Source organism: Haemorhous mexicanus, chromosome 13, assembly GCF_027477595.1.
Source record: "Haemorhous mexicanus isolate bHaeMex1 chromosome 13, bHaeMex1.pri, whole genome shotgun sequence".
Lineage (NCBI taxonomy): Eukaryota > Metazoa > Chordata > Aves > Passeriformes > Fringillidae > Haemorhous > Haemorhous mexicanus.
This window is the reverse complement of record NC_082353.1, coordinates 3048764-3074637: the sequence shown is the minus strand read 5'-3', so window position 1 is coordinate 3074637 and position 25874 is coordinate 3048764. Positions and strand designations below refer to the sequence as shown.

Here is a 25874-nt window from a genome sequence, read left to right as displayed (position 1 = left end):
TCCTATTTTCCATAGGAAACCACTTTGCTGCCCACAGTGTAGTAAATAGAAAACAGCATAAGGGAGGCTTCCAGAGATGTTTGAGGTGTCAGCTAAAACTGAATTTAATGCACCTGAGTAGGTAAGAATGGACTCAAAAAGTGAGAGGCCTCAATGTACAATATACTAAAGGTAGTAACAGGCTCTTTTCTCAGCAGGGAATATCCCTGTGTGGCACAGTTTTAAGGAACTCCTGGAGAAATGAGGTGATCCAGTAGTCTCCTTAGGGGAACTGCCATTAACAGTGAGGTGCTTTCAACTGTGCTTGCAGGAAATTTCATGTAAATAATAAAAGAAAGTTTAAAATTAAGGGAAAAAAAAAAAAAAAACCAAACCCCAACATTGAATAAAAGGTGTTGGAATACTGCTGTACCTAAGGGAAAGTGCTCCCTTTGAGCTTTTTCTCTGCTTTCATAATTTACCTGGCATTTATCTATTTTGTCACTGTCACATTTGTTACGTTGGCTGTTGGTGGCAGGTCCCTTGGTGAGAGGCTCTCTCTGCACTGAGACATAAAACATCCTGGATACTGTTTCTTCTGCTGATCTATAGCTAATAAAAGGGCCCTTTAAGCTGACATGTAAAGCAGGTGGGGTTGGAGTCCAGGTTGTGGAGTCCATCTGAATTAGCAAATATTTATAACCAGTCCATTCCCAACCTTTTACTAATGGTATTCTGCCAGGTTAGGACTGGAGTCAGAGAGAGTTCAATATCCCAGTTCAGGATCTAGGTTGTTCTCTTTAACAGTCTTTTGTTGGCAGATGAACCACATCCACTGTGATTCTGCAGCTTGCTACATGGAAGTACAGGGAAGGAATGTCCTTCTTTGGGATTCTGCCCTCTCCAGCATGGAGAACCAGTGTGCAAAACTTGAGCAGGACAGATCATGTCCCTGGCTGTAAGATGACAGTAACATCTCCTTCACAGAATTTACACTTCCAGGATGCTTCAATCAGCATCACTTATTTGAAATGTGACTCTCTGAAGTGTTTATTTGGAAGCCTTTTTTACCTGGGCTGTGTAGTCATAAAGTACTCTGTAGTCCTGTGATGATGTGATCTCAGCTTTCTCATTGACAAAAATGGATGCATAGACTCCTTCTGTTCTCTCTGCAAGGGGGGGAAATAAGGAAGAAATACCCAGCACAGAAACAAAGAGTTCAGTTGCTTATAGAAGCATGGGATCATATGCAAGAGTTCACAAATGCAAGGCTTTCTGTTCTCTCTCTGCCTGGAGATGCACACATAGAGAAAAGCTGCTGTGAACTGTAGGTAAATCTTGCACAAAAACTGTCCCCCATTGATGGGCTGACAATGCACCCACTGAACTTTGTGGGAGGTCAGAAACTAGCATCAGCCTCAGGTTGGGAAAAAGGTTCCCCCTGGTAAAGTACAATCCAAGTCATCCAAGGAGGGAAACACTGATTGAAATGGTTTAACAAGCTGCTGCTGGGGCTATAAAATTCTAGCAGTTCCCTGGCTCACACAGGACTTTCCTTTTCCCCTTGAAAAAAAAATGGAAAATACTGTGCCAATGGGCCACCAGACATTTTCCAGTGGTTTATACAGTTCTCACACAGCTATTTGCCATGGACATCACTTTTTTTGCAGAGGTTTTGTTTTAATACAGCTTGTTGTAATTAGGGAAACTTCTCATTTCTTCCCAGCATCTGTCTGGGGGCTTCCCCTGCAGAGCACCAAGAGCAGCAAGAGTCTGGGCTGTTTCTGGGTGCCCAAGCAGGCAGGGCTGACAGGGGCAGTTGATTTTAAAGCTGTTTGAAAGCAACTTCTCATTTGGTAAGAGCTACAGTTAAAATGCTTTTGTTTACTATCAAATCAATAATAATGTCATAAACTGTTACCTTTAACACAGTCAAAATACTGTGTTTTGAATATCATCTGGTAAATTCCTAGTTATAAGGGTTACAAGACAACAGTGCAACTGTGAGGTGAGATGGATATTTGTATTCATAAGCCACGTGCCTGGTGTGTTAAAACTGTATATGGGTTTTTTAGTAGTAGTTATGCTACACAAGGAGAAAACTAGTATCTATGTCAGACTGCTGCTCTGAATGTACAGGCCCCCCCTGCCTAGATGGAGGTTTTGAAGACTCTGTGGATTATTTGGCACTTCAAACTGGGAAATTTGTTAGTACACATCCAAGCAAAATTAATTTCCAGACTACTCTTGCCTGCCAACATGTGAATATCTGCTGTACACTTCTGCTCCATGTCAAAGCCTGGTTTAGCAACACAATCTAAAACAAACACATCTGGTAAACTGATTTCCTGCAGAGCATACCCAGAGGAGGGGCTGAAGGAGTGGCAGTTTCTGCGTTGTTTTTGCTGCTCCCATGCAGTAGTCCAGAGAACCTGCAGAACCAAGAGAAGCCAAAACCAAAATGAGTGAACAGGCCTGGGTATGAGCATTCCTTCATCTCAGCTCTGACTCAGCCTTCCCTCCATCTGCTTCACAGAGTAGATGTCATCTCTTCCCATGGCCTTCTATTTTCTTTCATGCTATAGATATATTTATCTTCCTTTAAAAATGTGTTTTTAAAACTGCAGCAGACTATTGAACCATCAGCTTCACTAAATTGTGCATGAAATGCAGCAGATAATATTTTTTTGTAGAGTCGAAGGCTCATGGTGTGAAACTCCAATTATTCCACAGCATTAAAATGATGAAAATTGTCAGTTGCTTATAAGAGATTAACATCTCTTTGTGTTTAAGGAAAACCCTGATACAATTTAAAATACAGAGCCTGTGTAACAAGTCTTTCTAAAAGCTGTGAGTTTAAGTGAATTTTTATTTTAATCTATCCCTAGTTATTTCCTATATCACAGCTGGGTACTGAAGACTAAGTAAAGTGAGAAAATGGGTTAGGATTCTCAAGCAGAGATAGAAATAGCATTGCATGCTTAAGGCATATTTAAAGGGTCTGATTTTTCAGCTAGTGAACATTCAGTTTTTCTGGAAAATGGATCTCCTCCCTCAAGAGTTCCTGAAAGACTCAGGCTGAGTCTCTCCAGGCTCCTTGCCCATGCTGCTCACAGTTGTGCTCTGAATGGCAGGACAATTGTCTTATGTAACTGCACAGGATGCAGCAGTGAATTAATTATTAGAGAAGATCCAGTTTCCAGCTGGAAAACAAAGCCTTGTGTACAACCCTGAGCAGCTCCCTGGCAAGCCTGGACCACATTCCAAATGGGAGATCACTGCCTGCTTCCTGTCCTTGCCATGTCATAGGGCTTGTTAAATTTTAAATCTCTTCTGCTTTAACTGTGATGCCCTCCCCACTGTGAATTTGCCATTTTAGTATAAAATATTTAAACCAATAGAGGCACCATGCTCTTCTGCTGTTATAACTGCATCCATGTTCTAACATTTACCAGCAGAAATGGATCAGAATGAGGAAAATTGCCTCGCAGTTTTTCCACCCTGTGTTTCCTCTTTGGATCCAGACAGAGAGAGCAGCTCTTTGTTCTGCTCAGCTGAGTGCTGCTGTGAGCATGGAGGAATGCCCCACAGGAAGGCTCTTCCAGCCTCTGCCCCCAGCCACATTCACCTTCCCCCTCCCTGGAACAAACTGGTTGTGTTGCTCTGTGCCCTGCCTCAGCAGCAAAGAGGAAGCTCTGGCTGCTCCCTCCCCCCTGCTGGCCCAGCAGTTGTGTGATGGACTCGTCCCCGTCCCTCTTCCCACCGGGGCACCCCAAAACCACTCTCACTGCATTTCAATGCCTCCGTTTCTTCTGTCAAGTCACACTCACTGCTACCTGCTGCCTCCTGCTACACTGGAGGAAGCAGTGGCTTCCCAGAGGTGTTTTGTGCCCGGGCATGGCTGCTGCTGTGGGGAGGGAGCTCTGGCCTCACCTCTTGATCATGCCGCAGGACTGGCTGGGGCTGCGCCGGCCGGGCTCCCTGCTGGAGTATCTCTCGTAGCCTATGGCATCTGCACAGGGCAAGGAAAGCCAGGTGTTCAAACAGGAACCACTGAGACCACTCTGCTCCCTGCCACAAAGTGCCCTGGGGCTGCTGGAGCAGCAAACCTGACTGCCCTCACCTGTGTTAGAGATGGATCAGGAGATGGTTGGCTCTCGCAATTAAGGAATAACTATTGTGTGAATATTAAGAGAAGCTTGAGTGATGTACAGTTATGTTATTGTAGTTTGGATGTCCTCTGTTCTCCCCACAGTTCCCTTTCCCCCCTGCATTGTTGCCATCAGACAGCCTGGGCTGTCTAGGACAGGTAAAAGAAGCTGCACAGGTGTCCCTTACCTGGGGCAGGTGGGAATGGAAAAGCTTGGGGGTGCTCAGGGGGTGAGCATGGCAACCCCTGGCCTCCAATCCAGTTACAAAGCAGTGTGCACTGATAAATGGCAAAGAGGAACTGCCTGACAGACTCTGGGAGGGGCCAGGGCTGGCTGATGCCACCCCCAGGGGTACAAAAGACTGAGCATCCACCTTGGAGAAGAACTGGCCTTGTGGTATCCACGAGGGGCAGTTCCCAGCACTGCAGCTTTTTCCTTTGTTGTATCTTTGTTAAGGGTTAATAAACCTCTTTAAATTTGCAAAGTGAGCAGTTGTCTCTCTCACCTGGAATGAGGCTGGAGCAGCTCAGGGGAGCCTGGGGGCTGGGCAGAAGCCATTCCAGTGGCTGTGAAAGCCATGGCCCTGGTGCAAGGCACCCTCAGCCTGAGGCCCATTCCAGGAGCTGTGACTGCCCTAAAGAGGAAGGCAGTTTCCTCCGTGGCTGCTCCTTCTATGGCCTCAAAGCTCAGGATTTAAGGGGGCAGAGTATGGTCACTGAGTGCCCTAAACCGTGTTCATGACAGAATTTGCTGCAGCACATTTTGTTTCTTCTTTCCTCAGTGTATCCAGTCAGGAATTTTTGACAGAGCTGGGGAGATTTCTGAGAGTTATTGCCTGCAGCAGTAACGAGCAATTTCCTGGTGTTTGCTTGTGTTTCCCCACCTTTCCTACCTCCCCCATCTGCCTCCTGAGAGCTTATTTGCTGTTTACCCAGAGATATTTGGGTTTTGTTCTCTCAAACACGTTTAGGTTGCAGTTCCTTTGCTCTCCCCCATGGTGTCGTTAAGGGTGAAATTCAGACCATTTCCAAATGTAGCTTTACAGATGAAATAGTTACAGATGGATTTATTTGTCAGCTCAGAGCTCCCAGTGCAGCTCTTACAGCTGGTGGCCACACAGCCTTTCTGCCTGCTCCAGTGAGAGCCAGGCAAACACGAGGGAAGCCTGTGATAGTGTTTTATCTCAGCCCTGATAGCAGCACGTTAAGAAAGACATTCGACTGGGGCTAAAGGTTGTGTTGACATTCTCACACTGCATCAGCCAAGATACTGAGCAGAGCAGGCACACAGGGCTAGAGAGTGTGAAGAATCCCTACAAATAAACCTCGGAGTAATTAGGGAGTTTTCTGACCAGTTTTAGGGGTCTCCTGTTGCCCTTCTGCACTGTCACCTTGGTGCAGTTTCCAGTCCAGAGGGCACTGTAAGACTGGGTAGAAAAGGAAGTGAGCAAGAGCATCAGGAAGGTTTGGTCACAGGTCTTCTGCCACACAACACCAAATGACACCTGGGCTTCCTCCTGCCTTCTGCAAATAACAGCACAGACCAACAGCTCACCACGTGCCACACTGCAACCTCATCAGCCAGAGCTCTGGAGAAATTAGGATATTGCTTCCAGAACTTTTTCTGTCACTTTCTAGAAGGTGACAAAAATAAACAACAAAAAAAAACAAGTCAGGTTTTTTCTTTGCCTTTCATGAAGCTCTCAAGGGTTTTTTCCACCTAGTTTATATCAGAAATGACTCTGACATGGCCAAGAGCTTTTTGTAGAAATTTCCTGGGTGACTGGAGAATGACAAATCTCAAATAGGGAAAAAAAAACCCCAAAAACCTAAACCAAAAAAACACCAGCTGAGAATGACACATTTCTTAGTATACAGAAGTTGTTTCACACTGTTGCAAGGCACAGTTCTCCTTTCTGCCACTAAAAATGTAATTTTTTCTGGGTAAATTCTCCTTATCAGTGAATTTAAATCCCCTGTGTGAAGAAGAACAAACTACAGCAGCAAAATGGCATCCAGTCCACCAGCAGCAATAAATTGAAAAAATTCCCAAAATCCCAATTTTTAGCCACTGTAAGAGTTATGGCAAAAAGGCTGAGTGGAAAGCAGGCCTCAGATAGCTCAGTGCTGAGTGCCTGGGGTGCAATCCCTGCCAGCTTTGAGCTCTGCAGTGAAATCAAAGGGGTGGAACTTGTTCTTGTAAGAGATAATTGTCCCCAGGGATCAGGCCCTGATTTTGTACCTGTACAGCTCCAGGCACGGAAGGATTTTATGTAACTCTCTTGTGTTGCCTGTTGAAGTAAGGTGTGGTTTGTGTCTGGCCATGTGGCACATCAGACAGCTCCTTTCCTGCAGGCTGTTTGGAGAACTCCTACCCTGGAGCAGCAGGTTTTCCTTTCCCACCTGCTCTTGGCCCGTGCTGGGTCGATTTCCATTTCAGACCAGAGGTTTTGAGCCCTGAAGGAGAAGGCAGCTTTGCCTTGAAAGGGCAGAGCTGTGAACTTGCCAGCAGCTCTGTGTGCTGGGGCAAAGCCAATTCCATTCAGAATTTCTCCCAAAGTCTTGGCTTATGCAAACTCCCTGAGAGCAGATCTGTTGTTCCCCACTGGGCATGTGGAACAGAATAAAAAACTTCTCTGTGCTGCAGAGGAGGAGGCAGCACCTCTGCCAAGGGGACCCTGGGGTGCAGGTACGTGGTGAGGTGGCTCTGTCTTGTCACACTGCAGGAAGCTGAAGTTGCCATTTCTGCAAGGCAATTTGCCACCTCCTTAGTGGTGTCAATTCAGCTGTACTGTGAAAGGAGCCTGGCTGCAAAGCCAAAACGAGTTTTTTCTTCCTTGGAGGGTTATTTTTAAACTGGATCATTCTGCTATCCCACTTAGAGCATCACTCAGGCAGCAATGGCAGCACAGTGTGGGGGAAGTGAGCCATGGCAGGTGGGAATGAAAAGTTGGAGCAGGAATTCTTCCAGCTGGTTTCACCTCCAAAGGACGTGCACTGCACAAGCCATCTGACAGGATCAGTGGGAATAATTACCTGGAGGTTGTGTTCCTGTCATTTTTGTCTTAATGAAGTAGTCTATGTCTGACTCTACAACACAGTTCTCCAAGCTGACCCGAACCTCTTCATACATCTACAAAGCAGAAGGCAAGAGTTGAATTTCACTTTTAACATTTCACACCGAATTAACAAACAATGCTCTTGTAGCAATTGTCCCCTTAAGAAACACTTTATGCATGGTACATATCTGACCTGGCTGCTCTTCAGCCTGCCCCCTGTGCCAATGTTTTTGCAAACACACCTGTTTGTGCTCTGGATAGTCTTCAAAGAGAGCAGGACAAAGGCAGTCCAGAACTTTTCAATAAAGAAGTTAATAGCAGGAAACAAGCATTCAAAGTCAAATCTGGTGTATTCTTTACATCTTCCACTTTTGAGGCCGTGACTGGGTGTCTTTTTTGAAATGGAGTCTGAGCCCAAGCACAGCCAGCAGTGTTTTGGGAGCAGGGAGCATTCCCAGCGCACCAAGGAGGGCACACCAGTGCCACCAAGTGACACAGCCTGCCTGCATGCAGGCGTGCATCTGCATGGCATCTGGGAGAGCAGGAGTGGGACACTGCCCTGGAGCCAGAGCAGCAGGGCAGGCAGAGCAGGGCAGGGCAGGGCAGGCAGAGCAGGGCAGGCAGGGCAGGGCAGGGCAGAGCAAGGCAGGGCAGGCAGGGCCGGGCAGGGTGGGCAGGGCATGGCAGGGCAGGGCAGGCAGAGCAGGCAGAGCAGAGCAGGGCAGGGCAGGCAGGGCAGGGCAGGGCAGGGCAGGCAGGGCTGGGCTGGGCTCTGCAGGGCAGGGCAGGCAGAGCAGAGCAGGGCAGGGCAGGCAGGGCAGGGCAGGGCAGGCAGAGCAGAGCAGGGCAGGGCAGGCAGGGCTGGGCAGGCAGGGCAGGGCAGGGCAGGCAGAGCAGGCAGAGCAGAGCAGGGCAGGGCAGGCAGGGCAGGGCAGGCTGGGCTGGGCAGGCAGGGCAGGCAGAGCAGGGCAGGGCAGAGCAGGGCAGGGCAGGGCAGGGCAGGGCAGGGCAGGGCGGGCAGGGCAGGCAGGGCAGGGCAGAGCAGGGCGGGCTGGGCAGGCAGAGCAGGGCAGGGCAGAGCAGGGCAGGCAGGGCAGGGCAGGGCAGGGCAGGGCAGGGCAGGCAGGGCAGGGCAGGGCAGGGCAGGCAGGGCAGGGCAGGGCAGGCAGAGCAGGGCAGGGCAGAGCAGGGCAGGCAGGGCAGGCAGGCAGGGCAGGGCAGGGCAGGCAGGGCAGGCAGGGCAGGGCAGGGCAGGGCAGGGCAGGGCGGGCAGGGCAGGGCAGGCAGAGCAGGCAGGCAGGGCAGGGCAGGGCAGGCAGAGCAGGGCAGGCAGAGCAGAGCAGAGCAGGGCAGGGCAGGGCAGGGCAGGGCAGGCAGAGCAGGGCAGGGCAGGTAGGGCAGGCAGGGCAGGCAGGCTGTACCTCATCATCCTTCACACACTGCAGGGACAGCTGGTTGCAGTGCACCCACAGCGAGTTGCGCAGGATCGTGATGCGGTCGCACTCCTGCAGCTGGAAGACCTAAAACCAAACAGGAAACGTGATGGAGCCTTGTGGCACTGGGTTCTTGGCTCTGCAGGCTGGGACAGGGCTGGGGAGGCAAACCTGTGCTGAGGGCACCATGTTTCAATTGGTGGAGAAGCTACATCTGCTGTTCGTGCTCAAAAATGTGTTCTAATTGGTTGCACCAAATTAAAGTTATATTTTAGAGAAAAAAAACAAAGCAGGGGAGAGGAATCCAGATCTGGACTTGACTGCTACATCTGCTGTTGAGGATTTCAGAGTCAGGGCCCTGTCTGCCCATCACACTGAAATTTGGGTGTTTACCAGCTCAGTAGAGTACTGGCATGAAAGGGTTGTATTTATGTTAGAGGTAGAGGCAAAACTATCCACCTCTGCCATCTAAAATGTCTCTGGAAACTTTCCTCTTTTGAAAGTCCTTGAGGCTCTCTGGAGTTGACTCTGCATTTTAAAGGTTACTTTTGTGGTAAAGAGAAGGCATTTTTCTCTCTTCAGTTATTCCTTTCCTTCATCTGTCTGCCTTCCTCATGCTGCTGCACTGCTTAGGAAGAAGGAAGGGGGCAGAGAGAGAAGTGTGAACCGAGCTGGTGAAGAGGCAGATAAGCTCTTTCTTTAAAACTTGAAAAACACCAAATCAGCCTGATCTCTACGTTGCACTGTTAAAAGTAGAACAAAGTTTTGGTTTTCTATGAGGTGTGAAAATCTCAGATGCTTCCAGCCATCTGTCTCCATCTCTATTTGCTAGTAATTATGTCCAGAACCCCACAAATGTATACAGCATTCAGCAGAACACTCAGCTGGGTATGCTTCCTGCCATCTAATGGCTTACCAACTAAAGAAACCCAGGAAAAGGAACCTGTCAAGGGAGCAAGCTGCTGTGGGGATTGGTTTCTGAGAGTAAAGCTTTTGAAGAGAGCCTGCAAGGTGGAGAATGAGTATTTGGATGCTTGTTCTGAACAGAAAACCCGTGACCCTCGAGCTGCTGAAACAGCACCAGAGCCAACGGGGAATTTCCCAGGTAAATTTTTGGTGTCCTGTCAGGAAATGCAGTTAATCCAAGGGGGAAATGTGGTGACTCTGGCCTTCCAAGCCCTTGTCAGCACCCAGAAAAGCACAGCTGGGTGCTGTGTTGGACACTTCCCTGGTGCTGCTGGAGAACCAGGGCGGCCCAGGACAACGTGGCACAGCCCCTGTGACAAAGGCCACCCCAGAGCTGCCACTTGCCAGCCAGCATTTTCAGGCTGTGGTTGTCCAGCACTCAGTTACAGACCCAGATAACCCCAGCACTTCCAGATTCCCCCCTATGCAGCCTACAAGTGTAGGATTTTAAGCTGCATTTTGTACTAATTGCTAGTTAAAAAAAAAAAAAAACAACCCAAAGAGTATCAGTTCTTCTCTCTCCAAGCACTTTTAAAAGAAGGCACTGAAAATGCCCTTGCTTTTTGAATGGCTGTTTGGATTAAGCTGTGGGCAGGTCACAAGCTCTGTGGGCTGGCCAGGATTTAGCTATAGGGGACAAAAAAGAGTGTGAGGCTGTGGAATGCTTCACTGGCTTGTTGGCTTTTTAAGAAGAGAGAAAATATGCATCTTTGAAAGACTAAGGCTTGGCATAATATCTGTGGAACTGTCTGTGCCAGTTGTGGGGCTTTTCAGTCCTCTCAGATAGGGAATACTTAAGAGGAAGCAGAGAGCTGGAAATGTATCCTCCTGGCATTTTATTTTATGTGGAAATAAAGCCTGCAACAAGTAAATATAGCAAAATCAGATTTTAGCAGATGGGCAAATGTACTTGAAGGATTACTGTGATCAAATGAGTGGCTGATTTGGATGCCAACCAGTTCCTGTAAATTGTTGTGCAAAACTCAATAGCCAATTGCAAATCTCCTTGTCCATCCTCAGTAAAATGGAGACAGACTTCTCTACCACTGCCTTTCAACTGAAAGATTATTTCATTGCAGAGGACAAATGTTCTTGCAGGTGAATTTAAAGTGCTATGAAACATAAAGAGTGACTGGGGTATGTACCAGTTCATATTGCTCCACCTCTCCCACCTCTGCACTTGTTCCCCTCCTTTATTTTTACATAGCTGTGCTGGCCAAGCAAGGAGAATGCCAGGGATACAGGAGCAGCTATGTCTAAATAAGCTCTAGTTTTTGCAGTAATTTGGCAAAGACATCTGTTGAGACTCCACACAAAGCAAACAGCAAAACCCTTGGGATGGCATTTCAGGCCTTAGACTGAAATCTTCCAGGGGGATAAAGAAAGAGTGTGCAAACATCTCTGCAGAAGTCAATGTTACCTCACAGGTTTTGATATGTTCCTGCTCCCACTCTGTCCTGACCTTATCCAGCTGCTCGATGTTCTGCTTGTAAACGTTCTCTGTAAGCACAGACACAGAACACAAACCCAGCAGTCAGGGGAAAAGTGCTACAGCCTTTCTCTCCTTCCTCCTATTGGGCCTTTCCTGTGCTTTCCTGTACTTCAGGCCTGTGGTTTGCTTGAGTATCACAAGAAATGTGAGCTTGGCACTGGTGGGGCACAATAATTATTGGGTTTTTCTTTGTAGCTCTGCACTAGAGTAAGGGTTCTCTCTGTGTGGTTTGCAGGTCAGTTATAACTTTATGGTAGGGATAACACAATTCAGAGCTGAAGAGCCTGGATCATGCTTGGGCACTGAGCATCCTCAGGCTCTCTCCATTCCAAGCCAGCCAGCTGAGCCATGTGATGTGGTGGAAGCTATTGCATGGGGAGGGAGGCACAAGCCTGAGCTCCTGAGCCAGCCCAGGTGTGTGCTGGCCTGTCCTGCTGGGCATTGACACGTTTGTGGCTGGAGATCACTGCTGTGCTCCTGCCCATGGGGATGGGGGATGGGATTTGGGCTGTCTCAGGGCAGCTTGAGCTCTACTGTGCCTCCAAACTTGCTCCAAGAAGAGCTTTTCTTCCCTGGGTGACATCCCTAAAGGAAGTCTTCTGTAAATTCTTTAATGCAAGCAGGACACTGGCATTTCCACAGAGGGGAGAGAATGCCAGGCACTGTCAGGTTGCTGCTCTTTAGAGGCTTCTTCATTAATATTTGGGTAGGTGACTCTGGGAGCCCTGACAGCCTGGGTGATTTGGATGTCCTCTATCAAAATCCTGTGCTGGTAGATCCTTGCTGAGAAGACTCATCGTTCAGCTGCAAACAGCATCACCTGCTTCATTTGCTGCATCTCTGCATTGCTTGGCTTTGTTCTGGCTCTGAAACAGGAAAAGAAACACCCCAAATTAACTTCTGACTTATTTTTGCTTCTGCCCCAGTTTTTTGTGCTGCCTGCTCTCTTTTCCCCTCCAGGGGAAAGGCTTTAACTTACAACAACTTCCTGGCTGTCCCCCCTTCATGCACAGTTCTGCTGAATGGAGGAGGCACCAGAATTTCCCAGGTGCAGCCACAGGTGCAGTGACTTCAGGGGAAAGCTTTCCATTCAGGCATCCCTGCCAGAGAAGCTCAGAGACAGTGTGATCCAGCCTGAAGCTGTGCCTGCTGGCTGAGCTGGTTTTTCCCCAATTGTTTGATGTGCTTCTCTAATAGATATTTATAAGCAGAAATAAATGGCAGTTAAAATTCTTCACCTTTCAAGCTCCTCATGTAATACTCAGATGAAAAGCACACAGCTTTTAAAATACTTTGCAAATGCCAGGTTATTTCCCATAACAACTCAGAAGCCTCAAAGCAAAATTCACTTTAAGCAGAAGCTCTCTGTTTTAAAAACCTGCAGCTTTTAGCAAATGAGAAAACAGCCATCAGTGGCAGGTCTGTACTCTCAGGTCCTTCTGCACAGATGGGGTGACAGCACAGTCATGCCCTGCTCTAGACATCAGTGTCATGCCTTCTTCCCCCTGCCCTTGAAGACAAGGCTCAGGTAGGGGCTCTTATGATCATATTCCTCATCACAGCTGGCTGGGAAATGTGGAGTGAGCTGGGAAGAGAAGTTTCATTCTTATTTGCTTCCTGGCCCAAACCCTTTGCAAATGCTGAGCAGAATTAAACAGCTTGAGCTGCCTCTGTGCATTCCCAACGTGCTGGCACGTTCAGGGGGCACCCTGGGATCCTTCTGCATGGAAGGAGCTGGGTCAGGTTTAGCTGCCATTGGAGCTGTGAAATGTTTGGTGTCGTTTTGGCAGGGCCAGGATTCCATCCCCTCTTTGCAGCTAAGCTGCAGGGGTTTACTTCTCAAAGATTAGGGAATGCTGGAAAACAAATATAAAGTTCTGATGCTGTTTTTAGAGTCTCCACACCACCACCATCCCCCCCCAGATGATTTTTGATCCTTTTTGCTTACACTGCACTGATTTTTATCGAGCCAAAGGGAGTTCATTTATTTTGTTTTCTCCATCTGTTTCACTGTAAAATGTTCCCATTAAAAGTTAGTGAATTGTCAGCTGCAAGTATCAAGACGATGCAATGAAGGACTGCAGTGCCTTAATTTCCAAGGATTTATTTTTGAGTCTGTAAATTTAGTTGAAATTAAACTCACCGTGAGGAGGAAAATGTTGAGGAAAAAGATGCATTTTAATGTAAGATGCTACGCCTACTAAGAGACCAAAAGGCAAAACTAACTGCATGACATATTTTTGACTTGTTTCTTTTTTGTAATGAGTAATTTCAGAACAAAATTCCATTCAGTTTCCTTTCAGGATTCACAGAGCAATTGGACTCCAGCCTGGCATAAATTAATTAGATAACTTTGTCCCTTCCCAGAGGGTTCTTTGGGGTTAATTTCAAAACAAAGCCCCTGGCATCCTGTAGAATGGATTAATTGTATTCTCTTGCAGCTGAGAGGGCAAATCCCCATTTTCCCCTGGAAGCTCTGTCCTGTCAGGTACCTTCTCTGTTTGCCTCGGGTTGCCTGCAGCGCTGGCGCGTTCCAGGGACTGCTCGGCCTCGTCCGCCTCCCGGCACTTCTGCTCGTAGCTCTTCTTGGACTGGGCCAGAGAGATCAGACATCAGGGTCTGCTGGGGCAGCAGGCCTGGATTCCCCCAGAGGTGTTCCTGCCCCTTCCTCCTCTGCAGTCTGGGCCAGCACACCGGTGCCCAGGGTGGGCAATAGAACACAATCCCAATGGCACCGTGAGGAGGCAGGAAAACAGAACGGAAACATCGGACCAGGGGCTGACAGCACAGACTGAATCCTTTGCCTGCAGCCCTGAAATTGTTTGCTTTGTACAAGTGCAACTCCCTGCAGGGGTCAGGGATGCACAGGCTGCTCTAGCACCACTGGTGCACCAGGCACCTGCCCAGGAGCCAAGGAGAGGAGTATGTGGGAGCCCACGTTCCCAGGGTGGCCCTGGGCTGGGCTGTCAGGTGTTGCCTTGGCTATTGCTCCAAGCTGTGAGGCACAGCCAGCACCCCATAGGCAACAGTCTTGGGGTAGTTCTGAGAAGCAGGAGAAAGCTTTATTTGCACCAAAACATCTCTGTATCTTAGAGATGCACTTAGAACCACCACATTTCAAACAAAAAGTCATTAGTACACTTCCAGCTGCAGCACTGACAGGTCTGCAGCTACTTTCCTTTAGGGGCAGTTGCCCAATGGAAATCAAACCCAGCTGCCTGTAGTTTCTGTACCTGCAAGCTTTCCAGATGGAGAGGATTCCTCCTGCCTACAAGATTCCCTCACTGTTCTTAAAACTGTACTTACACACACTGAAAAATTACATTTACTCCTCTAAGCACCCTTGCTGGAGAGAACGAAATCCTGTTTGCCCTGGGGCACTGTTCATCCTGCATTAACCTTCTGGAGACCTTTCAGTGGGTGCAGCAGGGCAGATCAGCTTCCTCCTCACATCAGGAATGACATCTTCCCTCCCTCACACACTCTTGCCCACTCACACAGCTTTGACCTTTCTTTGGATAGAGGTACATGTGATCCAGATCTTACTGGAAAGCTGCCCAAGCCCTCCCTGCTTACCTCCATGGTTTTCTTATAATGGGACAGTTTGCTCTTCTGCACCCTCTCCATTGCAGACTCGTACTGTAAGAAACACACACAGGTCAGCATTTCTTGCTTTGGACTTTCCCTTCCCTTTCCAGCAGCAGGATTAGGGGAACCACAGTCAGGGCCCCTCTCTAAGCCACCTCCCTGTGGGCAAAATTACTTCACTCTGCTTTTATAAATGACAGGTTTCTAAGTGATACAGAGAGCATCAAAGTGCCAGGTAAAAAAATAATCCCAGATAATTCTGCTTCAGTGTTTCCATTAATGGCAGAGAGGATGTAGATCTTCGTTTTCTTCCTTGCTTTTTCTTTGTTTTCTTGAGGAGATGAAATGTTGCAGCAGCCAGTCACAGGAGGCTCTGCCAGCAGGGCTCCTTTGCTGCTGCCAGAGCTTGAGCCACATCTCTGCAGCCCAAACCACTGTCTCACCCACAGGAGCACAGGTGAGATCCAAACCATTCCTGTCTCTCCTATATTCCACTGCCCCTGGCACCTTTATGCTCAGTGTGATTTGATGTCCTTGCTGGAGCCATCTGGGCAGTGTTGGAAGGACAGAGCTGGGTTCTCTTCCATGGTTTGAGCTGGGAGATGCCCAGCTTTATGTGACAATGAGATCTGCTCCTACTGGCAGGGGATGCCTTTCTTCAGGGGGACTTTTGGTCCTTTAATCTTTACATTCTGCTCAGGCAAAACTCTCTCCAGGGCTACCCAGATGCTTCTTTCACACTGGGCACAGTTCTGAGACAGCCACAGTACAGCACAAATCACAGCATTTTGGGAGGCTACCAGAACTGCTGACACCATCCAGCATGTCTAATGCTGGCTTCCTCACATGCTGGACAGAGAAAAAAGCTGGTCTAAGACTCCAAAGCAGTTTTTTCCCTTTTTTTTTTTTTCCCCAGGCCCCTCTAACTGTTCCCAGTTGAGTTACAGGCTTACAGTTCCCAGCAGGAAGGAGCCTCTGTGCACATCCCAGTGGCAAAAGGGGACAAACACTGATGGACCTGGTGCCCACTGTCTGTCTTTTAATGCCTCACTTGCTTCATCAGATCACTGCCAACCTCAAATCTCAGTAGCAGCCCTGGTTTCACCCACTTTCATATTCAGAATTCTTTGCTATTCCAAGTTCCTGTGTGTCAGGGGCTTGTAGACACACGATTTTTGTGGCACTGGGTACTGGTTTTATGCATTTTCACCTCTTTAAAATTAGCAAAGAAAGGAATATTTATTTTACTCCTCCATCAGTCAGTGCTGTCAGAGTGAAGGGATGGTCCTGTCTCTGTCTTCAGCCCCACAGACCCAGAGAAGGTGTGAGAGTTGTCACTGCTCTCTCTATTGAGAGCTAATTTTCAATAGACTCAGGGCTTGATGAGGTCAAAGGGGATGAAATGGCCTTAAATATACTCAATTTTTTCATTATACAACATCAACTAGATGCTACTTATTCCATGTATTTGGAACTCAGCATATATAGCTGTTGCATCCAGCACGACATTCATTTGCTTTCATGTTTTTAAACGTTTGTGAAACCCTTTTATTTAGTGTTGGAGGTTGTGCAGGGTCATATCAAAGAAAAGCATTAGCAAGGGTACAAAAAAGAGAAAAGGAAGGATAAAGTTCTTACAGAAATAATAACAACAGCATCTGTAGTTACACCAGAGAGAGTAAAAGGGACTAAAGCCTCTGGCTCCTGAGTTCAGAGCACTACTTTATTTCCAGCTGGGATCAGAAAGAGATTTTTGTTCCACAGCTGTCTATAGAGGGAGCAGGCCATGCTGGTAATGCTTTATGATCTTTTGCACAACTCCCAGCCTGTGGCTGGAGACAGGTCATCAGCACAGCCCAATGACCCCACCTCTTTCAACATTTCTCTAGTTTCTCACCTTTTTTCTTTGCTCCTTCTGCCTTTCTCGGAACTCCTCTATTCCTTTCAGCTCTTCCTTCAGCATTACTGCCAGCTGGATATGAGAGTTTCCAACACTTTCAATTTCTAAAGCAAATCAGAATTCATATTCAGTCAGTGGGAAGGTCTTTAAAGGTAAAGCCACATTTTTTTGGAGATGTTTCTGTGATGTGACTGCCTTAGGAGTCGTCACAAGCAGGGCAGCCTCAAAAAAGGTTTTTGTGTTTCTGCACACCCTGACATTGCTGAGGGCTCAAGAACAGAGTGAATGTGTGTCCTCACGGCCCCATTTACCCCAGCTCCCCCCTCTTTGGGACTGAGGGCCAGGAGTTGTGCAGAGGGAGGGAAGGAGCTCTGGCCTCCATCATCCCTGGGTGTGCTTTGGCCTGGCTGTGCTGCTGGGCTGTCCCTGCTCTTGGGAGCTGCTGCCAGCAGTGGCCAGTCATTAGGTGAGGCTGCACGCTGAGAATTTCCAAGGATCAGCCAAGATGGATTGAATGTCAGAGCACCTGCCTGGTGCTGTTTGAAAGGGCTGGGAACTGCTCTGCACTTGTCAGCCTCTGAAATGGATCCCTGCATTTTCCAGAATTGCTGAACTCCCCCACCCAGGCCCTAAAAATATCTCAGTCCAGCAGCTGCTTTTCACAAGGGAGTTTTGGTGTAAACAGCAGGTGCCAGTGACCAGGTACAGGGTCCTATTGGCTCTCCTGGTGCTGCATTTTGTGTGTGAAAGGGTTTCATTGAGCTTGGGCACATTTAGGAAGCTGGTTTGGTGTCAGTGGTTTGCGGAAGAGGGGACAGGATTCATAACTTGTGATTTGATCCAGATAAAATGTACTTGAAGAACAAGCCACTTTCTTTGCCACCAGATTGAGTAGGCACCCTTTTTCTCCTCTCTCTGCACCACAGGCTGTGAAAGAAAAGCTGGGAATGGTGTGGGGAGCAGGATGGACACATTGGGTGCCTGTGTCTCCCAGGTCAGAAGGGAACAGGGACACACTTACGTTGCTTGAGCATCTCAAACGCTTCCTTCAGTGTGCTGTGGGGCAGAAACAAGACACTTTATTAGTATTGGCTTCTAAGGGTGGGTTGGGAATCCAGGGGAAAGACTTCCCCTCAGAACCTCAAAGATCCACACAGAGATAAAACCCTGAACGCCTCATAATAAAAGCTGACCATGCTAACAAGCACAATAGCATCAATCCGCGACCATCAGGAAACGCAATAAAATGCTCCACGAAGCAGGGAATTGCAGCACTCCTTCCGTGCACCCCGCTTCTGTCTCACTCTGTTTGTGGCCGTGGATGGTTACAGCCCTGTCTCTCTTTGCCCCTCGCAGTACCTGCGAATACGAATGAAGCGCCGGCGGCCGGGGGGATCGGGGTTTTTGGAGCAGTAGCCTGAAGGGTGGAGCGAAACCTGAAGGGTTGAGTAACCCGAAGGGTGGAGCGCTGCGTGCGGCCCCATTCCCGTCCTCCGTGCCTGGTCCTGCGCCGCAGCGGCGCCCGCACCGCGTCTGCCGAGCACCCCCGTGCGGCAGCGCTCCTGCCTCCCATCCATGCCCTGTGCCCCGCTCCTGCCTCCCATCCATCCCCCGTGCCCCGCTCCTGCCTCCCATCCATCCCCCGTGCCCCGCTCCTGCCTCCCATCCATCCCCCGTGCCCCGCTCCTGCCTCCCATCCATCCCCTGTGCCCCGCTCCTGCCTCCCATCCATCCCCTGTGCCCCGCTCCTGCCTCCCATCCATCCCCTGTGCCCCGCTCCTGCCTCCCATCCATCCCCTGTGCCCCGCTCCTGCCTCCCATCCATCCCCTGTGCCCCGCTCCTGCCTCCCATCAATCCCCTGTGCCCCGCTCCTGCCTCCCATCCATCCCCTGTGCCCCGCTCCTGCCTCCCATCCATCCCCCGTGCCCCGCTCCTGCCTCCCATCCATCCCCTGTGCCCCGCTCCTGCCTCCCATCCATCCCCCGTGCCCCGCTCCTGCCTCCCATCCATCCCCCGTGCCCCGCTCCTGCCCCGCTCCTGCCCCGTTCCTGCCCCGTTCCTGCCCCGTTCCTGCCCCGTTCCTGCCCCGCTCCTGCCCCGCTCCTGCCCCGCTCCTGCCCCGTTCCTGCCCCGCTCCTGCCCCGTTCCTGCCCCGCTCCTGCCCCGTTCCTGCCCCGCTCCTGCCCCGTTCCTGCCCCGTTCCTGCCCCGTTCCTGCCCCGCTGCTGCCGCATCCCCATCCCGGTGTGAGCAGCGCACCAGGCCGGCAGTGCCGGGCCCGCTCAGCGCACGCAGCCACACGGCTCCAGGACAGGGACACGAGGGGCAGCCACACTCGGATGTCCTGCCTGTGGCCAGGGCAGATCCAGCGCTAGAAGGCACCAGAGACATCGGCAGAGATGTGATGAGAGGGCACGGGGGGTGTGAAAAGCATTTCCCACTTGATAGATTCCTCCAGCTCTGAATGTGCAGGCTGGCAGGACCCTTGCATACACAGCAGCCAGGCTGGGGTGTGACCTGGGAGTTTTTCAGATCTGGAAATGATCTCTTCAAGGCCCAGAGTGAGTCGTTGCTGGAAGGAATCGGCGCTGGGCTCTCCACGGAGCCCTGCTGTGCCCCAGGCAGAGCCCAGGGAAGAGCTGGTCAATGAAGAGCCCCAAATCTCCCCAAATCTCTGTACCTGGAGAGCCCAGGAGAGGCTGCTCTCACCTCCCAGCCACGTGCACCCACAGCTGGGCAGGGAAATCGGCATCTGCTGGGCCGTTCTGGGAGCCCTTCGAGGTAAGGAAGGATCCCAATTGCCCTGTGTTAATTGTGCCTGGACATCTGTTTGCTGATCAGACATTCTCCCAGCAGGGAGGTTGCCTTGCCAGGCATAAGAAAAATGCACAAATGAGGGGAAAGTTTGGGCCCATCCTCAGCAAAAACTGCCTGGACACCCATAGATTTGTAGATTCTACAAATCAGTTTGTAGAAGTATAAGGAAGAGTTTCAGACAGAAAAGAAGAGCTGCTCGATTTCTTATCACATTTCAATTAGATTGTGGTGAATCCCCTGAGATAAGCCAGGGAGAACATTCTAGATGGAGTATTTTTAAATGGTTTCCTAACAATGCTTATACATTTGAAGTTTGTTGTGCAAAAAGTTAGTCTGGTGTGAAATTTTGATGGGAACTAAATTTTCATGCCACAAAGGAAACAAGCAGAATTAGTTACAGCTAATTAAAAGCTTGACATTAAAAGACAAGCTGAATATCAGCAGCAGAGATAACTAATTGATTATTTTCTCATGGATTATTTTGAAAAAATAAATATATACAAGGAATAAAATTTTCTCTTCCAGTCAGTAATTTCCAGTAGGAGGTGGGAATGTACTAGCAACTTCATGCCTGAAACAGTTCAATACTGGAATTAAAAAATACAGAGGGCAGTTGCAAACTGGACATACTGTTTGCATTCTATGTTGATTTCTCTTTCTCAGAGATTTTTTTTTTTCCCCTCTGTTGTTGGTGATTCAAGTTATGCAAAAACTGACAAAATTGCTGTAGTGGATAATGAAAAATAGCACTTTCTCAGTTTATACCAAGGACAAAAGCAATTTGCTGCTTTTTTGGTTTCCAGGCCCCTGAGCTCCCAGAGTTCGTGGCCACAATCACCCCTGGAGCTGTTCTCCTTCTGCTGGCTGTCTGTAAGGCCAGGGGGCTCTGCTGTAATAATGCATCTGGGAGTGACCCAGAGAGGGATCCATCTCTCCTCTGCATGGTCCTTAATGGCCTTTCCAGAAATCTCTGGCCTTTTCTTCTTGTATGAAGGATTTGTCCAGCCAGTTCCATGCCTGCTGACTGGTGCAAATAGGTTGAAATAGACTTAAGCCATTTCCTTCCTTATTTTTATAATAATTTTCTAAATCAGTTAATTGGATCCTTACATCCTTGCAGGCCTTAAAGGGCCAGCAAATATGTCATCATGCCAAATGATACACCTGGGAGAGAAGAAATCAATCAAAGTTTGACCTGTGGGTCCATCAGGACTCCCTTTATGACTGCTGGGCTGCAGCAGCAGTGCTATAGATTTGCTCCTGGATGTTCTGATTGTATCAGTGAAATATTTCAGTGGCTCACAGGGTCTAATGGAAGTGACTCCTGCAGCTGATATATGAATGAGTTTAAATTCTGTCTGTGCTGGTGTGGATGTGAGGACATCTCACTCTCCTGGACACTGAAAGTGTTTCACCCTCAGTAGATGCTGCTGCTCAGCATTCTGGTGGTAATTGATTTTTTTGGGGTTTGTCCTGTGGCTAAATTAGAAAACCTAGGGTTGAAAAGAATTCAAGCACCACTGAAAATCTGATTTTTTTTTTTTTTTAAGTTGTTCACTTCTGAGGTTTTCACGTGCATTTTGGAAGACTGTTAAAGCACTCTGGCTAAAGACAGAGCTCCAGCCTTCCCTTTGGGCACCCTCACAAGGCTGCACTCAAATTCGCTCTGTGTGTTTGTTAAACGACCCCCTGTTGTACATTTAAGGATTGGATTTGTCAAAATGAATTCAGGAGGAAGCAGGAGTGCCCGACTGGAGGAGGAGGGAGCGGGCAGAGCCCGCGCAGCAGCCTCGGGGGGGGTTTGCCATCTAGTGGCTGCAGCGCTCCTCCAATGCTCTTTGGCTTTTTGTGCTTTTATGCTTTCCCTCTCTGTTTGTGGACCTTGTTTTGGCTGAAAGGCTGAGCCGGGCTGGGCAGTCCCCTGTGCCACGGGGACCACCAGGAATTACTCTCACCTATTCACAGCCACCAAAAGCAGAATTGTGTTTCACCTGAGTGTACCAGCAGAGCCCTGTGACTGGCAGTTCTCACCAAGTACACTCTTGCACACACTATTTGTTTCAAGTTTTTCAACCTAAAGCTTGATAGTTTGGGCATTTTCCCCCAGTGCTTTGCCTTTAGACACTGGGTGAACTGAGTCATTTAGAGAGTCCCTTTCTATCTTGCACACAGGAAGGTAAGCCAGGTTCTTTTAACAGGAAAACCACAGATGCTTTTTCATTTTCTTTCTTTGCTACCTTTGCTTGGTGAATAGCAGTGTGAAATAACCCCACCTTCCTTTCTGGTAGGTTTCTATTTCGACACTGGTACGACCTACAGTGTTCAGTTGTTCTTGCAATTGTCAAAAATACCTTTTCTGAAACTGAGAGGAGTCTGGGCCAGATGAGCCCCACAGGGCAGTGCTGCCCCCTCCAGCCCCAGTAACGTGGAGCCCAAGAGCAGAGCTGTGAGACCCAGCAGTGACAGTCCCCTCTGGGGCCACCCTCCTCATCTGCCTTTCCTCCTGGCACCCAGGGAACACCCAGAGTGGTTTCACCAACAATTCCTTCTGTGCAGCCCAGTGGGGGTTGCAAAGTGTGGGAGACGTGTCTGAAATGATCTGCTCCCAAAGGATTCCCAGCTGGGGCTGGGGCTGCCCTGCAGAGCAGAATTGGAGGGAGGAGCTGAGCTCTCTTGGCAGGGAGGTGCCTGAGGCACAGCCCAGTCCCAGGCCAGGCACACAGCACTGTCCGACCTTCTTTGGTGGGCAGGTGGCAAAACCACTGAAGAATGAATTTTGCCAGGATGTTTTCTTGTTCTCAGAGGAGCTATACACAGAAAGGCAGCAGCCCTGAGTGCAGCTGGGAGGGTTTGTGTCCAGCTCCCAGCTGGGCTGGGATGTGCAGCCACAGGAGGTGTTCTGCCAGCCGCCCAGAGGCTGCACTGAGCACCAGGCTGGGCTCAGGGACAGCTCTGGGATTTTGTGGCAGCAGCAGCCTCTGTGCAGGGCTCCTCTCGAGCTCTGGGGGGTTCACCTCCACCTTCTGCTGCTTGGACATTTCCAGGTGTGTGTCAGGAGTGGCAGCAGCCCTGAGCTCAGGGGAAGGGGGCTGTGTCCTCACTGCAGGGCTGGGCACTGGGAGCACACACATCCCCCCGGTCTCTCCTGGGGCAGGGGAGCAACAGGAAGACATCTCCATGTTCCTCCTCCTCCCTGTAAACCTGACATCAAATTAGATCCCTCGTGGCTCCAGAAGGAGCTGTGCCATCCAAATCAAAGGTTAAAACAGCCAAAACAAATTTTGTACTTTTAACATAAGACTAAATTTCCTCACATCTCTCAGAAAGAGAGCAGCACTGCTCAAAAATGCCTGTTCTTATCACCAGAGAGCCTGTCTAGATCAAATTGAACAGGGGCTGAGCAGAGGTTTAGGTCCATTTTCAGAGTCCTGAAAGTTCAAAGTGCTAGTGTATAAATTCTGTGTGGGTTCAGAACATTTGGATGGAGAATAAGCAACCATGGAAGGATGTAACCTTCCACCCTGACTTTTAGCTTCAGTTCACAAATGCCTGCTTTGTGTGGAGTAACACAGAGGATTTTGTACATTAAGTGACAGATGCACTATTTTTATCCACAGGAAACAGCAATTGGCATTTCCTTACAGATGCCCTCACCTCACACTCAGTGAAATGTTCTATTTCAGGCACCACAGAGAAGAGCAGAGCACACATGGGCTTGAAGGAACTACCCTTTCCCGAGGTCCTAGGGAGGTGGTAGTGGAAAAAGGGGATGAAAAATGTAGGAAATCATATCCATGAGAAGAGACAAGCAGAGCAAATGACAAAAATAGCTGTTGTCAGCCTAGGCAGAGTTTAACCAGCTAGTGTGTGTTTGCATCAGTTATTTTACAGAAGAGCAGAGCTCCCAGAGGCCCTGGTTTGGCTGAAGCTGAGCAGCTCAGAACTGGGCTCTGGAGCATTTTCTGCTTTCGTGTTGCTGTGCTGAGGAGCTGCCCAAAGGCACTGCATGGAGATTCCCAGGCACCTTGCAGCCAGCAGGGTGAATCCTCTTAAAGGCACAGGCTCTGCTGAAAATCTTCTCAGTGTGAGAGGCATCAATGCTGTGCACATCCCCAGCAAACACTGCAGCTGTGATCTCAGTCTGCAACTTGGCTGAAAATCCCACTTTCTGTACCTCCCCTCCCATGTGTGCACCACTGAGAGTACAAATACTGCACTTTGAACTTCAGAACCTGTCTCTCTCTCTCCCCTGCTGGATGTGGGTACAACCTGTCCTTTGCCAAGAAATCATGGCTGTAGGTTTGTCATCAGCTTTTTATAATTTCTTTTATGGGTAGAGACTAGGAAATGGTGATGCAGATTTAATTTTTTTAGTTTAAAAAGTGGGATAACAGGCATACATTGCTTTACCCATTGACTCAGTGCATACTAAAATATTTCAGGGCTTCAAATAAGGAAAACAAGAAAACAGTGGAGGCTATTCCATAGAAAGCTGCTACTGGTGTGGCATCCTGTGGACTTACTGATGGCTATGGCTAGAAGATTATTTAGAAGAAATATCTTTATAAGCTTACCCTGTTGTTCTGCCCTTCCCTTGGGATCTAGGGGTGGGGACAGAATATTAACTGAAGGGGTTGGTCTGAGCTTGTGTGATCCCTCTTGCAGCCTTACTGAAGTGTGTGCATCCCTCTGTGCCCTGGAATGGGCTTGCCAAGGCCTGTGGGGAGGGCTGAGTGAGAGCTGTGCCATGGGTTGGGAATGGGGAGGGAGTTTGTGCCAGCTGCAGGGCTCTGGGAAGGACCAGCAGCCTGTGGAGTGGTGCTGCCCTTTGGCAGATAGCACTTGGAGGGAACTTTACTTCCTGAGCTGGAAGCTGGCATGTTTGTTTGCTCTGTCAGTGGTATCCAGCACCAGCTGCTCCTAGAAACCCCATCCTGGCTGTTTCTAAAAAGAGGAGAAGCTGCAGTGTGTCTGTCCTGCTGGTTTTGGTGCTGTCAGGTGCATTCTGGCCTGGGGGCTCCCAGGGCCAGCCCTGACCCTGCTGTGCACAGGAGCAGGGAGGCCCTGGCTCAGTCACTCCTGGCTCAGTCACTCCTGGCTCAGTCACTCCTGGCTCAGTCACTCCTGGCTCAGTCACTCCTGGCTCAGTCACTCCTGCTGGCACTCAGCAGCAGCATCAGCCCCTGTCCCTGCCAGCCCTGAGCTCAGAGTGCTCCTCACACCTCTGCCCTCTGTCCTCACAGGACACAGCCCCTCTCTTTGCCCAGGTCACTGCTGTCACTGCTGGTGCTGGCTCTGAAGGCCCTGTGTGCCTGCCCTGGGGCTGTCCCTGCACAGAGCTCTCCACCAGAGGGGCTGGAGCCATGGGAACACCCAGGGACACGGGATGGCATCCTCATGGCTGCTGTCACCTGGAGTCTCCTCCAGCCAAGAGAGAGTGGTCCCAGAGTTGCTGTTACATTCCAGTGAGCCTTCCCTACAATCTTTTGAGTCGGCAGCATATTCCTTCATCTGTGTCTCTGGTGAACAAAAAAGGGCAGTAGAATCTATTTATACATTTATATATTTGTACATTTAGCTGAGCTCAGCAAGTGCTCCAGCTGAAGCAGAATTTGGAGGGAGAAGGAGCAAGCCTGAAAAAATGTTGAAATGGTTCTTTTCTTTGATTCAAAAATAAAAGCTTTTAAAATATAGGGGAGGCTTGGGAGAGAAGTGTTTTCTGCAGCAATGGCCACTCCCTGGTGCAGTGTGCCATCACCTTCTCCTTGGCATTTACTCATTTGCTTATTCCCTGCACCTTGTTTTGTGCTATCCTGGCTGTGCTGAAATATCAACCTCAGCCTTGCAGCTGTTTCTCTTAAGGTCTTCTGGGAATTTTCTCATACTGGAAGGTTTTGGGTATTTGTTGTGGATGCATTTTTTATGTTCCTTTTATAGATCTTTTGAAAGGGTATCAGGTACCCTCCTGATGTTAGGAACTACTGTGGTGTGAATTTCCCAGGAGAAGTGACAGAAAGCCTCAGTACCTGAGATACTTAAAAAGGTGGCTAAATTTAAGACTAGAGGATAATAATTTTGCATTGGCAGGAAAATGACTGAGTGATTTAAAATTAGTAATTCCTGCTCCTCTTCCATACATAGAGTGGCACAGGAAGGTCTGCCAAAAACCCCTGGAAGATACCTTTTTCCTGGTGATTGTCAGATGGAAGTTTTAGGTACAAATACATCAGACTTTAGGAAGTACTGCTAGCCAAAGCTGCATTTGAAGATGTGAACAGCCCTGCTCAGCCTGTCAAGTACTTGTAGTTCTATTAGGACCTATAAAGAAAATAGGGAGTGCTATAAATAGGGAGATGAAAATAGGGAGTCCTATAAAGAGGAAACACTTGGAAAAAATGCACTGGCACAGTTGCAGTGTGGTCCTTTCAAGCTTTTCTTATTCCAGGGAGTACATAGATTCCCTCCCCCAAGTCTCCCTGAAGGACTGACC

General features: G+C 49.0%; 1 protein-coding gene across 4 annotated transcripts in view; it reads right to left on the bottom strand.

Annotated features, from left to right (window-relative positions):
* PSTPIP1 (proline-serine-threonine phosphatase interacting protein 1) overlaps positions 1–25874 on the bottom strand; it is a 53514-nt gene that overhangs the window by 2385 nt on the left and 25255 nt on the right. For 2 of the 4 annotated variants that reach the window (XM_059857900.1, XM_059857898.1), the window contains 11 exons: positions 17589–17623; positions 16565–16671; positions 14656–14718; positions 13572–13670; positions 11900–11945; positions 11008–11087; positions 8610–8708; positions 7166–7262; positions 3913–3991; positions 2341–2411; positions 1051–1148 (listed from right to left, as the gene is read on the bottom strand). In XM_059857900.1, the coding sequence (XP_059713883.1) occupies positions 1051–1148; positions 2341–2411; positions 3913–3991; positions 7166–7262; positions 8610–8708; positions 11008–11087; positions 11900–11945; positions 13572–13670; positions 14656–14718; positions 16565–16671; positions 17589–17623 (874 nt within the window). Of the gene's footprint in view, positions 1–1050; positions 1149–2340; positions 2412–3912; positions 3992–5520; positions 5764–7165; positions 7263–8609; positions 8709–11007; positions 11088–11899; positions 11946–12058; positions 12270–13571; positions 13671–14655; positions 14719–16564; positions 16672–17588; positions 17624–25874 lie in introns of those variants that run through there. The other 2 variants (XR_009488064.1, XM_059857901.1) reach the window with 2 other exon arrangements.